Here is a 16241-nt window from a genome sequence, read left to right as displayed (position 1 = left end):
GACTGCTTCTTCCCTAAATCGTTCTTGCATAGTTTGGAGCTGTGCTTTGGGTCATTGTCCTGTTGTAGGAGGAAATTGGCTCCAATTAAGGACCGTCCACAGGGTATGGCACGGCGTTGCAAAATGGAGTGATAGCCTTCCTTCAAGATCCCTTTTACCCTGTACAAATCTCCCACTTTACCACCACCAAAGCACCCCCAGACCATCACATTGCCTCCACCATGATGACAGATGGCGCCAAACACTCCTCCAGCATCTTTTCATGTTTTCTGCATCTCACAAATGTTCTTCTTTGTGATCCGAACACCTCAAACTTAGATTCATCTGTCCATAACACTTTTTTCCAATCTTCCTCTGTCCAGTGTCTGTGTTCTTTTGCCCATCTTAATCTTTTCTTTTTATTGGCCAGTCTGAGATACGTCTTTTTCTATTGCAACTCTGCCTAGAAGGCCAGCATCCCGGAGTCGCCTCTACACTGTTGACGTTGAGACTGGTGTTTTGCGGGTACTATTTAATGAAGCTGCCAGTTGAGGACTTGTGAGGTGACTGCTTCTCAAACTAGACACTCTAATGTACTTGTCTTCTTGCTCAGTTGTGCACCAGGGCCTCCCACTCCTCTTTCTATTCTGGTTAGAGCCAGTTTGCGCTGTTCTGTGAAGGGAGTAGTACACAGCGTTGTACGAGATCTTCAGTTTCTTGGCAATTTCTCGCATGGAATAGCCTTTATTTCTGAGAACAAGAGTAGACTGATGAGTTTCAGAAGAAAGTCTTTGTTTCTGGCCATTTTGAGCCTGTAATCGAACCCACAAATGCTGATGCTCCAGATACTCAACTAGTCTAAAGAAGACCAGTTTTATTGCTTCTTTAATCAGAACAACAGTTTTCAGCTGCGCTAACATCAATTGCAAAAGGGTTTTCTAATGATCAATTAGCCTTTTTAAAATGATAAACTTGGATTAGCTAACACAACGTGCCATTGGAACACAGGAGTGATGGTTGCTGATAATGGGCCTCTGTACGCCTATGTAGATATTCCATAAAAAAATCTACAATTTCCAGCTAAAATAGTCATTTACAACATTAACAATGTCAACACTGTATTTCTAATCAATTTGATGTTATTTTAATGGACCAAAAAAAAAGTGTTTTTCTTTTAAAAAAAAAAAAAAAAAAAACCCAACAAGGACATTTCTAAGTGAATCCAAACTTTTTTTGAATGGTAGTGTAACTACCTCTCTGTCTCTATCCCCTGGTTAGCTGTCCCAGTCACTGGACCCATCCCTGTCCCTGCCTCTGCACCTGGACAGTGAGTTGAGAAGGAAGATGCGAGATGGCAGAGAGAGGGAAGCCAGGCAGGCTCTACTCATCCACAAACTGCAGAACAAGGTCAGGGTTTTTGAAAGGGTTGACGCTGTGGGGGGCTATAATGGACTTGTATGTGGCGACGTTTTAAGAGCATAAAGTCATCAGTCAATGATCAGCGACTGAGCAGAATTGACGCTTTTAAACATTAAAGGCCATGAAAATAATTGTTGGTCTATTTGTTTACACCGTGATCATATGGTCTGTTGTCAGGTGCTGGAATACCGGGATCGGTGTCAGGGATTGGAAAACCACGTGAAGACTGAAGAAAGAGAGCTCCTGAACCGTGAGGTTAGAGGGAAATCTACCATTTGATGAATACTTTATTTAAGGTATTCAAACCCATTTAAGATCCGAATCTTGATTAAGTGTGTTTTTTTTTTAAATGCTGTAGTTCTATTGAATCTGTATATCAGCAGAGAGGAAGAGGCGACGCGAGTTGGATAAAACAAAATCTGTATTTTTCAGCAGGCGGTGTTTTTTTTTGAGATGAGTGTCGAATTTGTTTACAAAAATTATTAATAGCTTATTTGCTATGTGTGGATTATTTGATGGAATATAAGTTTTGCAATGATTAGGTTGTTACGAGTGTAGTGATATAAGTAGGAATTGTGACATTCTGACAACTTTGAGAAAAATCACTTTTATATCGGCGTTGTGCCTGGTCATCACAAGGTACCACAGACACAAATTCATAAACCCGCTATTTCTACAATTTATTTTCTTAAAATGTGATTTTAAACCTAACCCTAACCACACTGCTAACCTTACGCCTGACCCTAACCCCTAACCCTAACCCCTAACCCTAACCCTAACCCCTAACCCCTAACCCTAACCCCTAACCCCTAACCCCTAACCCCTAACCCTAGCCCCTAACCCTAACCACACTGCTAACCTTACACCTAACCCTAACCCTAACCCCTAACCCCTAATCCTAACCCTAACCCCTAACCCCTAATCCTAACCCTAACCCTAACCCCACTGCTAACCCCTAGCCCCTAACCCCACTGCTAACCCTAACCCCTAACCCCACTGCCAACCCTAACCCCTAACCCCACTGCTAACCCCTAACCCCTAACCCCTAACCCCTAGCCCCTAACCCCTAGCCCCTAACCCCTAGCCCCTAGCCCCTAGCCCCTAGACCCCTAACCCCTAACCCCTAGCCCCTAACCCCTAACCCCTAGCCCCTAACCCCTAGCCCCTAACCCTAGCCCCTAGCCCCTAACCCCTAACCCCTAGCCCCTAACCCCTAACCCCTAGCCGCTAACCCCTAACCCCATAACCCCTAGCCCCTAACCCTAACCCCACTACTAACCCCTAACCCCTAGCCCCTAGCCCCTAACCCCTAACCCCTAACCCCTAGCCCCTAACCCTAACCCCTAACCCCTAACCCCTAGCCCCTAGCCCCTAACCCCTAACCCCTAGCCCCTAACCCCTAGCCCCTAACCCCTAACCCCTAGCCCCTAACCCCTAGCCCCTAACCCCTAACCCCTAGCGCCTAACCCCTAACCCCTAACCCCACTGCCAACCCTAGCCCCTAACCCCTAGCCCCTAACCCCTAAACCTTAGCCCCTAACCCCTAACCCCTAGCCCCTAACCCCTAACCCCTAGCCCCTAGCCCCTAGCCCCTACCCCTAGCCCCTAACCCCTAGCCCCTAACCCCTAACCCCACTGCCAACCCTAGCCCCTAACCCCTAGCCCCTAACCCTAACCCCTAACCCCTAACCCCACTGCTAACCCTAACCCTTAGCCTCATACCTAACCCCTATTCCCACTGCTAACCCTAACCCCTAACCCCACTGCTAACCCTAACCCCTAACCCCTAGCCCCTAACCCCTAACCCCTAACCCCTAACCCTAGCCCCTAACCCTAACCCCTAGCCCCTAACCCCTAGCCCCTAACCCCTAACCCCTAACCCCACTGCTAACCCTAACCCCTAACCCCACTGCTAACCCTAACCCCTAACCCCACTGCTAACCCTAACCCCTAACCCTAATCCTAACCCCTAACCCCTAACCCCCCCTAACCTTAACCGCTAACCCCTAACCCTAGCCCCTAACCCTAACCCCTAACCCCACTGCTAACCCTAACCCCTAACCACACTACTAACCCTAGCCCCTAACCCTAACCCCACTGCTAACCCTAACCCCTAACCCCTAACCCTAACCCCTAACCCTAACCCTAACCCCTAACCCTAACCCTTAGCCCCTAACCCCTAACCCCTAGCCCCTAACCCCTAACCCCTAGCCCCTAACCCCTAACCCCACTGCCAACCCTAACCCCTAGCCCCTAACCCCTAACACCTAACCCCTAGCCCCTAACCCCTAGCCCCTAACCCCTAACCCCTAGCCCCTAACCCCTAACCCCACTGCCAACCCTAACCCCTAACCCCTAACCCCTAGCCCCTAACCCCTAACCCCTAGCCCCTAACCCCTAACCCCTAACCCCTAGCCCCTAACCCCTAACCCCTAACCCCACTGCCAACCCTAACCCCTAGCCCCTAGCCCCTAACCCCTAACCCCTAACCCCTAGCCCCTAACCCCTAACCCCACTGCCAACCCTAACCCCTAACCCCTAACCCCTAGCCCCTAACCCCTAACCCTAACCCCTAACCCCTAGCCCCTAACCCCTAACCCCTAGCCCTAACCCCTAACCCCTAGCCCCTAACCCTAACCCCTAACCCCTACCCCTAACCCCTAACCCCTAGCCCCTAACCCCTAACCCCTAGCCCCTAACCCCTAACCCTAACCCCTAGCCGCTAACCCCTAGCCCCTAACCCCTAGCCCCTAACCCCTAGCCCCTAACCCCTAGCCCCTAACCCCTAACCCCTAACCCTAACCACACTACTAACCCCTAGCCCCTAACCCCTAACCCCTAACCCTAACCCCTAACCCCTAGCCCCTAACCCCTAACCCTAACCACACTACTAACCCCTAGCCCCTAACCCCTAGCCCCTAACCCCTAACCCTAACCACACTACTAACCCCTAGCCCCTAGCACCTAACCCCTAACCACATACCCCTAGCCCCTAACCCCTAACCCTAACTCCTAACCCCTAGCCCCTAACCCCTAACCCTAACCACACTACTAACCCCTAGCCCCTAACCCCTAACCCCTAGCCCCTAACCCTAACCCCTAACCCCTAACCCCTAGCCCCTAGCCCCTAACCCCTAGCCCCTAGCCCCTAACCCCTAGCCCCTAACCCCTAGCCCCTAACCCCTAGCCCCTAACCCCTAACCCCTAACCCCTAGCCCCTAACCCCTAGCCCCTAACCCCTAGCCCCTAACCCCTAGCACCACACTACTAACCCCTAGCTCCTAGCCCCTAACCCCTAGCCCCTAGCCCCTAGCCCCTAACCCCTAACCCCTAGCACCACACTACTAACCCCTAGCCCCCCCTAGCCCCTAACCCCTAACCCCTAACCCCTAGCACCACACTACTAACCCCTAGCCCCTAACCCCTAACCCCTAGCCCCTAGCCCCTAACCCTAGCCCCTAACCCTAACCCTAGCCCCTAGCCCCTAACCCTAGCCCCTAACCCCTAACCCCTAGCCCCTAACCCTAGCCCCTAGCCCCTAACCCTAGCCCCTAGCCCCTAACCCCTAGCCCCTAGCCCCTAACCCCTAGCCCCTAACCCCTAGCCCCTAACCCCTAGCCCCTAACCCCTAGCCCCTAGCCCCTAACCCTAGCCCCTAACCCTAGCCCCTAGCCCCTAACCCTAGCCCCTAACCCCTAGCCCCTAACCCTAGCCCCTAGCCCCTAACCCTAGCCCCTAACCCTAGCCCCTAACCCTAGCCCCTAGCCCCTAACCCCTAGCCCCTAACCCCTAGCCCCTAACCCCTAGCCCCTAACCCCTAACCCCTAACCCCTAGCCCCTAGCCCCTAACCCCTAGCCCCTAAGCCTAGCCCCTAGCCCCTAACCCCTAAGCCTAGCCCCTAGCCCCTAACCCCTAGCCCCTAACCCCTAACCCCTAGCCCCTAACCCCTAGCCCCTAGCCCCAACCCCTAACCCCTAGCCCCTAACCCCTAGCCCCTAACCCCTAGCCCCTAAGCCTAGCCCCTAACCCCTAAGCCTAGCCCCTAGCCCCTAACCCCTAGCCCCTAACCCCTAACCCCTAGCCCCTAACCCCTAGCCCCTAGCCCCTAGCACCACACTACTAACTAAATTTTTGTTTTCATGACTTTTTATTATTTCTCCATGTTGAATTTGTGGCTGTGGTAACTAGTGGAAACCGTTGTGGCTGTTGTTCACACCCATATCTGCTCTCTCGTTGGCTAGAATGGTCCCGCCTGATCTCGCCTCCTCCCATTGTTAGAGCGGCCGCTACAGTATCAGGTCAATATAACGGATAATCTGCGATATCAGTTCATTTAGGTTTGTCTTCTTCTGTTGTTTTGCAGAGGAGGATCAGGGATGAGCACAGTGACTCCTTAGAGGGCGCCCTCATCAGGCTGGAGGAAGAACAGCAGAGGTCTTACTTTCTTTGCTTTCAGGTCCACGTGGAAGAGGTGGTATGGGGAGGGTTTTCTGGGTGGGGCAGATAGAGATGTGGAGGAGTGGAGGAGTGACTGACAAGAAACCCTAGTTTCTATGGGGGTTTGGAGGGGTGGGGCGGAAGGGGGGGGGGGGCAGGAAGAGAGGTTGGATGGTTGGGGGAACAGGAAGAGAGGTGGCTGGGATGGTTGGGGCGGAAGGGGGGGGGGGGCAGGAGGGAGGAGAGCGTTGGATGGTGGGGCGGGGGGTGGGGGCGGGGAACAGGAAGAGGGGGGGGCGCGGGAGGTTGGGGGACGGGGGGTGGAGGAGCGTGGGAACAGGAAGAGAGGGGTGGGCGTGGGACGGGGGGTGGTGGTGGGGGAACAGGAAGAGAGGTTGGATGGAGACATGGGGTTGGGGGAACAGGAAGAGAGGTTGGATGGAGACGCGTTGGATGGTTGGGGGAACAGGAAGTGGAGATGTGTTAGATGGTTGGGGGAACAGGAAGTGGAGACGTGTTAGATGGTTGGGGGAACAGGAAGTGGAGACGTGTTAGATGGTTGGGGGAACAGGAAGTGGAGACGTGTTAGATGGTTGGGGGAACAGGAAGTGGAGACGTGTTAGATGGTTGGGGGAACAGGAAGTGGAGACGTGTTAGATGGTTGGGGGAACAGGAAGTGGAGACGTGTTAGATGGTTGGGGGAACAGGAAGTGGAGACGTGTTAGATGGTTGGGAGAACAGGAAGTGGAGACGTGTTAGATGGTTGGGGGAACAGGAAGTGGAGACGTGTTAGATGGTTGGGGGAACAGGAAGTGGAGACTTGTTAGATGGTTGGGGGAACAGGAAGTGGAGACGTGTTAGATGGTTGGGGGAACAGGAAGTGGAGATGTGTTAGATGGTTGGGGGAACAGGAAGTGGAGACGTGTTAGATGGTTGGGGGAACAGGAAGTGGAGACGTGTTAGATGGTTGGGGGAACAGGAAGTAGGGCGGCTCACCTCATTAGGTTTCTTTATCTTTATATACTGACTGTGTAAAACTTTTATGACTTTTATATGATCAATACTTGTATTTATATGATCAATACTTGTATTTATATGATCAATACTTGTATTTATATGATCAATACTTGTATTTATATGATCAATACTTGTATTTATATGATCAATACTTGTATTTATATGATCAATACTTGTATTTATATGATCAATACTTGTATTTATATGATCAATACTTGTATTTATATGATCAATACTTGTATTTATGTACTTTTTTCTAAATGTTTTTGTTTCTGTTTGAGTGGCAGCTCACAGGTAAATATGATATAAACTGCCTGTTAAATTATAGGAATTTGTATATAGTACCTGTAACCCACGAAAAAACTACTTTAAAAAATAATAATAAAAAAATATATAGATATACGCTGCTCAAAAAAATAAAGGGAACACTTAAACAACTCAATGTAACTCCAAGTCAATCACACTTCTGTGAAATCAAACTGTCCACTTAGGAAGCAACACTGATTGACAATACATTTCACATGCTGTTGTGCAAATGGAATAGACAACAGGTGGAAATTATAGGCAATTAGCAAGACACACCCAATAAAGGAGTGGTTCTGCAGGTGGTGACCACAGACCACTTCTCAGTTCCTATGCTTCCTGGCTGATGTTTTGGTCACTTTTGAATGCTGGCGGTGTTTTCACTCTAGTGGTAGCATGAGACGGAGTCTACAACCCACACAAGTGGCTCAGGTAGTGCAGCTCATCCAGGATGGCACATCAATGCGAGCTGTGGCAAGAAGGTTTGCTGTGTCTGTCAGCGTAGTGTCCAGAGCATGGAGGCATTACCAGGAGACAGGCCAGTACATCAGGAGACGTGGAGGAGGTCGTAGGAGGGCAACAGCCCAGCAGCAGGACCGCTACCTCCGCCTTTGTGCAAGGAGGAGCAGGAGAAGCACTGCCAGAGCCCTGCAAAATGACCTCCAGCAGGCCACAAATGTGCATGTGTCTGCTCAAACGGTCAGAAACAGACTCCATGAGGGTGGTATGAGGGCCCGACGTCCACAGGTGGGGGTTATGCTTACAGCCCAACACCGTGCAGGACGTTTGGCATTTGCCAGAGAACACCAAGATTGGCAAATTCGCCACTGGCGCCCTGTGCTCTTCACAGATGAAAGCAGGTTCACACTGAGCACGTGACAGACGTGACAGAGTCTGGAGATGCCGTGGAGAACCTTCTGCTGCCTGCAACATCCTCCAGCATGACCGGTTTGGCGGTGGGTCAGTCATGGTGTGGGGTGGCATTTCTTTGGGGGGCCGCACAGCCCTCCATGTGCTCGCCAGAGGTAGCCTGACTGCCATTAGGTACCGAGATGAGATCCTCAGACCCCTTGTGAGACCATATGCTGGTACGGTTGGCCCTGGGTTCCTCCTAATGCAAGACAATGCTAGACCTCATGTGGCTGGAGTGTGTCAGCAGTTCCTGCAAGAGGAAGACATTGATGCTATGGACTGGCCCGCCCGTTCCCCAGACCTGAATCCAATTGAGCACATCTGGGACATCATGTCTCGCTCCATCCACCAACGCCACATTGTACCACAGACTGTCCAGGAGTTGGCGGATGCTTTAGTCCAGGTCTGGGAGGAGATCCCTCAGGAGACCATCCGCCACCTCATCCGGAGCATGCCCTGGCGTTGTAGGGAGGTCATACAGGCACGTGGAAGCCACACACACTACTGAGCCTCATTTTGACTTGTTTTAAGGACATTACATCAAAGTTGGATCAGCCTGTAGTGTGGTTTTCCACTTTAATTTTGAGTGTGACTCCAAATCCAGACCTCCATGGGTTGATAAATTAGATTTCCATAGATTATTTTTGTGTGATTTTGTTGTCAGCACATTCAACTATGTAAAGAAAAAAGTATTTAATAAGATTATTTCATTCATTCAGATCTAGGATGTGTTGTTTAAGTGTTCCCTTTATTTTTTTGAGCAGTGTATATATTTTTTTGTTTGTTGCTAAGACACAATCAATATAATAAGGTACCTTGACAAGATGGTGACGTTTAATTCCCTTTGGGTGTGTTTTGGGTGTGTTTGGGTGTGTTTTGGGTGTGTTTGGGTGTGTTTGGGTGTGTTTTGGGTGTGTTTGGGTGTGTTTGGGTGTGTTTTGGGTGTGTTTGGGTGTGTTTTGGGTGTGTTTTGGGTGTGTTTGGGTGTGTTTTGGGTGTGTTTTGGGTGTGTTTGGGGTGTGTTTTGGGTGTGTTTGGGTGTGTTTGGGTGTGTTTTGGGTGTGAGCAGGAGTGTAGGGCTGGCAGAGCTGAACTCTCTCCTTCGTGGCCAGCTCAGCCAATCAGGCCAGGTAAATGAAGCACTGAGAGAGGACCTTTGCAAACTGACTACTGATTGGTCCAAAGCAGTGGAGGAGGCGGGACTGAGGGAGATGGAGTGGCAGAAAGAGGAAGAGGTAGACTGATTGACAAAGACTGAATAGGAGGATGTCTTTCATTCATGTTTCATATTTCCTAAATCACTGGAGCTGTTTCATCATGCAAACCGTCTCTTCTTCCTGTCTTTCTTCCCCTCTTCTCTCTCTTTCTTTCTTTCTTTCTTTCTTTCCTCAGCGACTGACCGGTCATGTAGACCGGGGTCAGAGTCGTCTGATGTTCATCTGGGGAGATGTGGTCACACTGAGGCGACACTGTCACACTATGAAGACTGCCACTGACAGGTGAGGTAAACTGATGCCTGGAAAACAATTCAAACCACTATCTTAAACTCTTATCTCTACGGTTCTGTCTGAAGTGGCACCCTACTCCACATAGGGATTAGGGTGCCATTCTGGACGTACTTCTGATATATAGTCCAGTTGATAATGATTGTTGTTTGTCCCACCCACAGGGACCTCTGGGAGCTTAGAGCTGAGTTCTCTCGTCTGTCTTCCTCTCTCCTCTCCCACTGTGGTTCAGTGGTGTCTCTCTCTCTACGGCCCAGTGACCCTACAACCAGCCTTCGTCCTGCTGCTGCCCGCTCTGCCTCCGCCCCACCCCACTCCTCCGCCGCGGGCTCACCTCCTCTCTCCTCCACCTTAGGCCCTCTCTCCTTGCAGGATCTGGAGCACGACCAGAAGGAGAGAGAGAGGGAGAGCGAGAGGGAGAGAGAGGAGAGAGAGAGGGAGTTGACTGAGCTCAGAGCCCTCTATGAAGCTGAGACCCTGCATCTGAATAACAGGTCAGACTAAAATATTACTCCAGCCCTGAAGGGGGCGCCCTGCCCTGCCTTTCCTGCATTCACCACCATCTGAAAACAATACTCACTGCTTTGGTTGTGTCCCAAATGGCACATTATTCCCTGTATAGTGCACTCCCTTTGACCAGGGGCCTCTCCCTTTGACCAGGGGCGCTCTCCCTTTGACCAGGGGGGCGCTCTCCCTTTGACCAGGGGCGCTCTCCCTTTGACCAGGGGCGCTCTCCCTTTGACCAGGGGCGCTCTCCCTTTGACCAGGGCGCTCTCCCTTTGACCAGGGGCGCTCTCCCTTTGACCAGGGGGGCGCTCTCCCTTTGACCAGGGGGGCGCTCTCCCTTTGACCAGGGGCGCTCTCCCTTTGACCAGGGGCGCTCTCCCTTTGACCAGGGGCGCTCTCCCTTTGACCAGGGGTGCTCTCCCTTTGACCAGGGGCCTCTCCCTTTGACCAGGGGCCTCTCCCTTTGACCAGGGGCCTCTCCCTTTGACCAGGACCAGGGGGGCGCTCTCCCTTTGACCAGGACCAGGGGGGCGCTCTCCCTTTGACCAGGACCAGGGGCGCTCTCCCTTGACCAGGACCAGGGGGGCATTTGGGACGCAGCCTTTGTCTCTGCCTCAGACATGATACATCCTGTTTCTCATTGTCTAGAGGTAGACGGGGTTGTTTCTGCACTCCTTCAACCGTTCCTCCTCTCACTCTGCTTCCGCAGGATCTCCGAGTTATCTCGTACCATTCAGGATCAAAAGATAGAGCGACAGGAGGAGGAGGAGGAGAGGAAGGTGGAGCGAAGGATGGCTTTGGAGAAGAAAGAGGAGAGAGAAAAGGAGAGACAGACAAACACAGAGAGAACTCTAGAGTGTGTCTATCAGGGCGTTCTAAAACTGGTAAGGCTGACCAATCAGATCAGAATATACAGGCCGTTCTAAAACTGGTAAGGCTGACCAATCAGATCAGAATATACAGGCCGTTCTAAAACTGGTAAGGCTGACCAATCAGATCAGAATATACAGGCCGTTCTAAAACTGGTAAGGCTGACCAATCAGATCAGAATATACAGGCCGTTCTAAAACTGGTAAGGCTGACCAATCAGATCAGAATATACAGGCCGTTCTAAAACTGGTAAGGCTGACCAATCAGATCAGAATATACAGGCCGTTCTAAAACTGGTAAGGCTGACCAATCAGATCAGAATATACAGGCCGTTCTAAAACTGGTAAGGCTGACCAATCAGATCAGAATATACAGGCCGTTCTAAAACTGGTAAGGCTGACCAATCAGATCAGAATATACAGGCCGTTCTAAAACTGGTAAGGCTGACCAATCAGATCAGAATATACAGGGCATTGGGAAAGTATTCAGACCCCTTGACATTTTCAACATTTTTTTACGTTACAGACTTATTCTAAAATGAATTAAATTGTTTTTTTCCCCTGATCAATCTACACACAATACTCCATAATGACATCACAATACCCCATAATGACATCACAATACCCCATAATGACATCACAATACCCCATAATGACATCACAATACCCCATAATGACATCACAATCCTCCATAATGACAAAGCGAAACAGGGTTTTTATACATTTCTGCTCATTTATAAAAATACTAAAAATGAAATATCACATGAACATAAGTATTCAGACCCTTTACTCAGTACTTTGTTGAAGCACCTTTGGCAGCGATTACAGCCTCCAGTCTTCTTGGGTATGACGCTACAAGCTTGGCACACCTGTATTTGGGGAGTTTCTCCCTTTCTTCTCTGCAGATCTTCTCAAGCTCTGTCAGGTTGGATGGGGAGCGTTGCTGCACAGCTATTTTCAGGTCTCTCCAGAGACATTCGATCAGGTTCAAGTCTGGGCTCTGGCTGGGCCACTCAAGGACATTCAGAGACTTGTCCCGAAGCCACTCCTGCGTTGTCTTGGCTGTGTGCTTAGGGTCGTTGTCCTGTTGGAAGGTGAACCTTCGCCCCAGTCTGAGGTCCTGAGTGCTCTGGAGCAGGTTTTCATCAAGGATCTCTGTACTTTGCTCTGTTAATCTTTGCCTTGATCCTGACTAGTCTCCCAGTCCCTGCCGCTGAAAAACATCCCCACAGCATGATGCTGCCACCACCATGCTTCACCGTAGGGATGGTACCAGGTTTCCTCCAGACGTGATGCTTGGCATTCAGGCTGAAGATTTCAATCTTGGTTTCATCAGACCAGAGAATCTTGTTTCTCATGGTCTGAAAGTCCATTAGGTGCCTTTTGGCAAACTCCAAGAGGGCTGTCGTGCCTTTCACTGAGGAGTGGCTTCCGTCTGGCCACTCTACCATAAAGGCCTGATTGGTGGAGTACTGCAGAGATGGTTGTCGTTCTGGAAGGTTCTCTCATCTCCGCAGAGGAATTCTGGAGCTCTGTCAGAGTGACCATCGGGTTCTTGGTCACCTCCCTGACCAAGGCCCTTCTACCCAGATTGCTCAGTTTGGCCGGGCGGCCAGCTCTAGGAAGAGTCTTTAAAAAATATATATATATTTTTTTGTATTATTCCCCGCAAACCCTACCACCCTTCCCCCAATGGGAGTAAACGAATAAACACTTAGGCTTCTACCTTCAGTTTGTACATCTTATACACATTTTACAGACACAATCTATTTTACAATAGTTATTTGTTTTGAGTCCTTCCTCTATTTCTGATGTCCATCCAGTTTGATTTCTATTTGTAACTGTGTTATTTCTGAACCTATATATATTTTACAGACCCCCGTATGTTTTACATTGGTTGTTATTAGTCCCACCCTTCAGCTCCATTCAACCCCTCCCATCTATCTCTCAACACCATCCATTTTGGATTTCTATTCGCCATATATTTTTCAACTGTGCTGTGATGCTTCACACAAGTACAGAACCTTTTCTATTCTCATAGCTTCTACAGATTGTACATTAAAAATAAACATTTTTTGCTAAAATAATTATTATATTATTTTATTGATTGACTACGGCTTTTCAAATCCCCCAGTATTGCTATCTGCAGCGTTAGTTCTTGGCAAATGTTGCAATTCTTCAGCCATCCCTGGACCTGTGACCAACAACGAGCTACATATGGACAGTACCAAAACAAATGATCTAATGACTCTGCCTCCTCACAGCAGAATCTGCAGAGTTGGGAAGATTGTATCCCCCATATATATATATATATATATATATATCTATTGGTTACAAGAATTTTGTATAGTAATTTAAATAGAAAAATTTGAAGTTTTGAATCCGGCGTTGTTTTGCGTGTCAGTTCATAAACCATGTGCCATGGAATCGGTACATCGAAAATCTCTTCCCAAATATTGTGTTATTTATATGGCACAGCTGTCAGTTTTTAGGTCCTTAAATGAAATTGGTATATATTTTTATTTATCACACTAGGAAGTGTCTTGCTGGTTCCAAACTTCTTCCATTTCAGAATAATGGAGGCCACTGTGTTCTTGGGGACCTTCAATGCTGCAGAAATGTTTTGGTACCCTTCCCCAGATCTGTGCCTCGACACAATACAGTCTCGGAGCTCTACGGACAATTCCTTCAACCTCATGGCCTGGTTTTTGCTCTGACATGCACTGTCAACTGTGGGACCTTATATAGACAGGTGTGTGCCTTTCCAAATCATGTCCAATCAGTTGAATTTACCACAGGTGGACTCCAATCAAGTTGTAGAAACATCTCAAGGATGATCAATGGAAACAGGATGCATCTGAGCTCAATTTCGAGTCTCAAAGCAAAGGGTCTGAATACTTTTGTAAATAAGATATCTGTTTTTAATTTTTTATACATTTGCTAAAAAAAAAATGTTTTTAACTGTTTTCGCTTTGTCATTATGGGATATTGTGTGTAAAAAAATAAAAAAGAATAAACGTTTTAATCCATTTTAGAATAAGGCTGTTTACAAATCTATTGTACGGTAGTTAAAACATTACATAGAAATGAACACATCCCAGCCCACTGTATTAGTCCATGTACGAATGAATGCCTCCCGCCCCTGTTTGGCCAAGATCGGTTATAAATGAACACATCCCAGCCCACTGTATTGGGCCATTAGAATAATCTGTTTTAATGTTATAAATGAACACATCCCAGCCCACTGTATTGGTCCATTAGAATAATCTGTTTTAATGTTATAAATGAACACATCCCAGCCCACTGTATTGGTCCATTAGAATAATCTGTTTTAATGTTATAAATGAACACATCCCATCCCACTGTATTGGTCCATTAGAATAATCTGTTTTAATGTTATAAATGAACACATCCCAGCCCACTGTATTGGTCCATTAGAATAATCTGTTTAATGTTATAAATGAACACATCCCAGCCCACTGTATTGGTCCATTAGAATAATCTGTTTGTTATAAATGAACACATCCCATCCCACTGTATTGGTCCATTAGAATAATCTGTTTGTTATAAATGAACACATCCCAGCCCCATGTATTGGTCCATTAGAATAATCTGTTTAATGTTATAAATGAACACATCCCAGCCCACTGTATTGGTCCATTAGAATAATCTGTTTTAATGTTATAAATGAACACATCCCAGCCCACTGTATTGGTCCATTAGAATAATCTGTTTTAATGTTATAAATGAACACATCCCAGCCCACTGTATTGGTCCATTAGAATAATCTGTTTTAATGTTATAAATGAACACATCCCAGCCCACTGTATTGGTCCATTAGAATAATCTGTTTTAATGTTATAAATGAACACATCCCAGCCCACTGTATTGGTCCATTAGAATAATCTGTTTAATGTTATAAATGAACACATCCCATCCCACTGTATTGGTCCATTAGAATAATCTGTTTGTTATAAATGAACACATCCCAGCCCACTGTATTGGTCCATTAGAATAATCTGTTTAATGTTATAAATGAACACATCCCAGCCCACTGTATTGGTCCATTAGAATAATCTGTTTTCATGTTATAAATGAACACATCCCAGCCCACTGTATTGGTCCATTAGAATAATCTGTTTGTTATAAATGAACACATCCCAGCCCACTGTATTGGTCCATTAGAATAATCTGTTTAATGTTATAAATGAACACATCCCAGCCCACTGTATTGGTCCATTAGAATAATCTGTTTTAATGTTATAAATGAACACATCCCATCCCACTGTATTGGTCCATTAGAATAATCTGTTTAATGTTATAAATGAACACATCCCAGCCCACTGTATTGGTCCATTAGAATAATCTGTTTAATGTTATAAATGTATTATGTGGTTGTTTCTCTCGTCCAGTCGAAGGTGCTGAGCTCCCAGAGTCTGGATGGACAGAATAGCAGTAGTCCTACTCTGTCTCTGTCCAGCGATTGGTTCGGACCAGACCTGTCGACTACAGGGCTGACCCAGGTTCTGGCTGTATTGGCCCAGGCTGAGACCAACCTGCTGTGGCGGCACCAGGAAGTACAGGTCTGTATCTGTCCCCCTCGTTTGAAGACAGCACCCAGCAGTCCAAACGTGTTCTAATGATTTTGTTATTTCCTCCTGGGTAGCGAAGATATCTCTTCCTTATTCACCATGAACAACCAATCAGTGTCCATGTTCTCATCCCTTCCCCTTCAGGAGGCTGCGGCTAGCCTGCGGAGGCTGGGTGAGGAGCGAGCAGGGCTGGAACGGAGAGTCAGTCAGCTGGAGACGGACACAGAGGAGAGACAGAAACGGAGCCTGCATGAAGGACAGGAACTCACGCACATTCAGGACATGTTACTCAGGTAAGACATTCAGGACATGTTACTCAGGTAAGACATTCAGGACATGTTGCTCAGGTAAGACATTCAGGACATGTTACTCAGGTAAGACATTCAGGACATGTTGCTCAGGTAAGACACTCAGGACATGTTACTCAGGTAAGACATTCAGGACATGTTGCTCAGGTAAGACATTCAGGACATGTTACTCAGGTAAGACATTCAGGACATGTTACTCAGGTAAGACATTCAGGACATGTTGCTCAGGTAAGACATTCAGGACATGTTGCTCAGGTAAGACATTCAGGACATGTTGCTCAGGTAAGACATTCAGGCCATGTTAGGTACAGTGAGGGGAAAAAGTATTTGATCCCCTGTTGATTTTGTACGTTTGCCCACTGACAAAGAAATGATCAGTCTATAATTTTAAT

General features: G+C 47.9%; 1 protein-coding gene across 1 annotated transcript in view; it reads left to right on the top strand.

The window, feature by feature from the left end:
• The window catches only part of LOC106591428 (uncharacterized), a 101457-nt gene that overhangs the window by 16122 nt on the left and 69094 nt on the right, over positions 1–16241 (top strand). Inside the window, exons 3-11 of the mRNA XM_082969221.1 lie at positions 1258–1386; positions 1576–1653; positions 5763–5833; positions 9138–9303; positions 9461–9567; positions 9738–10067; positions 10790–10964; positions 15362–15532; positions 15686–15834. Of these exons, the coding sequence (XP_082825347.1) occupies positions 1258–1386; positions 1576–1653; positions 5763–5833; positions 9138–9303; positions 9461–9567; positions 9738–10067; positions 10790–10964; positions 15362–15532; positions 15686–15834 (1376 nt within the window). The remainder of the gene's footprint in view (positions 1–1257; positions 1387–1575; positions 1654–5762; positions 5834–9137; positions 9304–9460; positions 9568–9737; positions 10068–10789; positions 10965–15361; positions 15533–15685; positions 15835–16241) is intronic.

This window comes from Salmo salar, chromosome 25 (assembly GCF_965601325.2).
Source record: "Salmo salar chromosome 25, fSalSal1, whole genome shotgun sequence".
In the NCBI taxonomy this organism is placed as follows: domain Eukaryota; kingdom Metazoa; phylum Chordata; class Actinopteri; order Salmoniformes; family Salmonidae; genus Salmo; species Salmo salar.
Note: the sequence above shows the minus strand (reverse complement) of the source record. Positions and strands in the feature narration are given on the sequence as shown.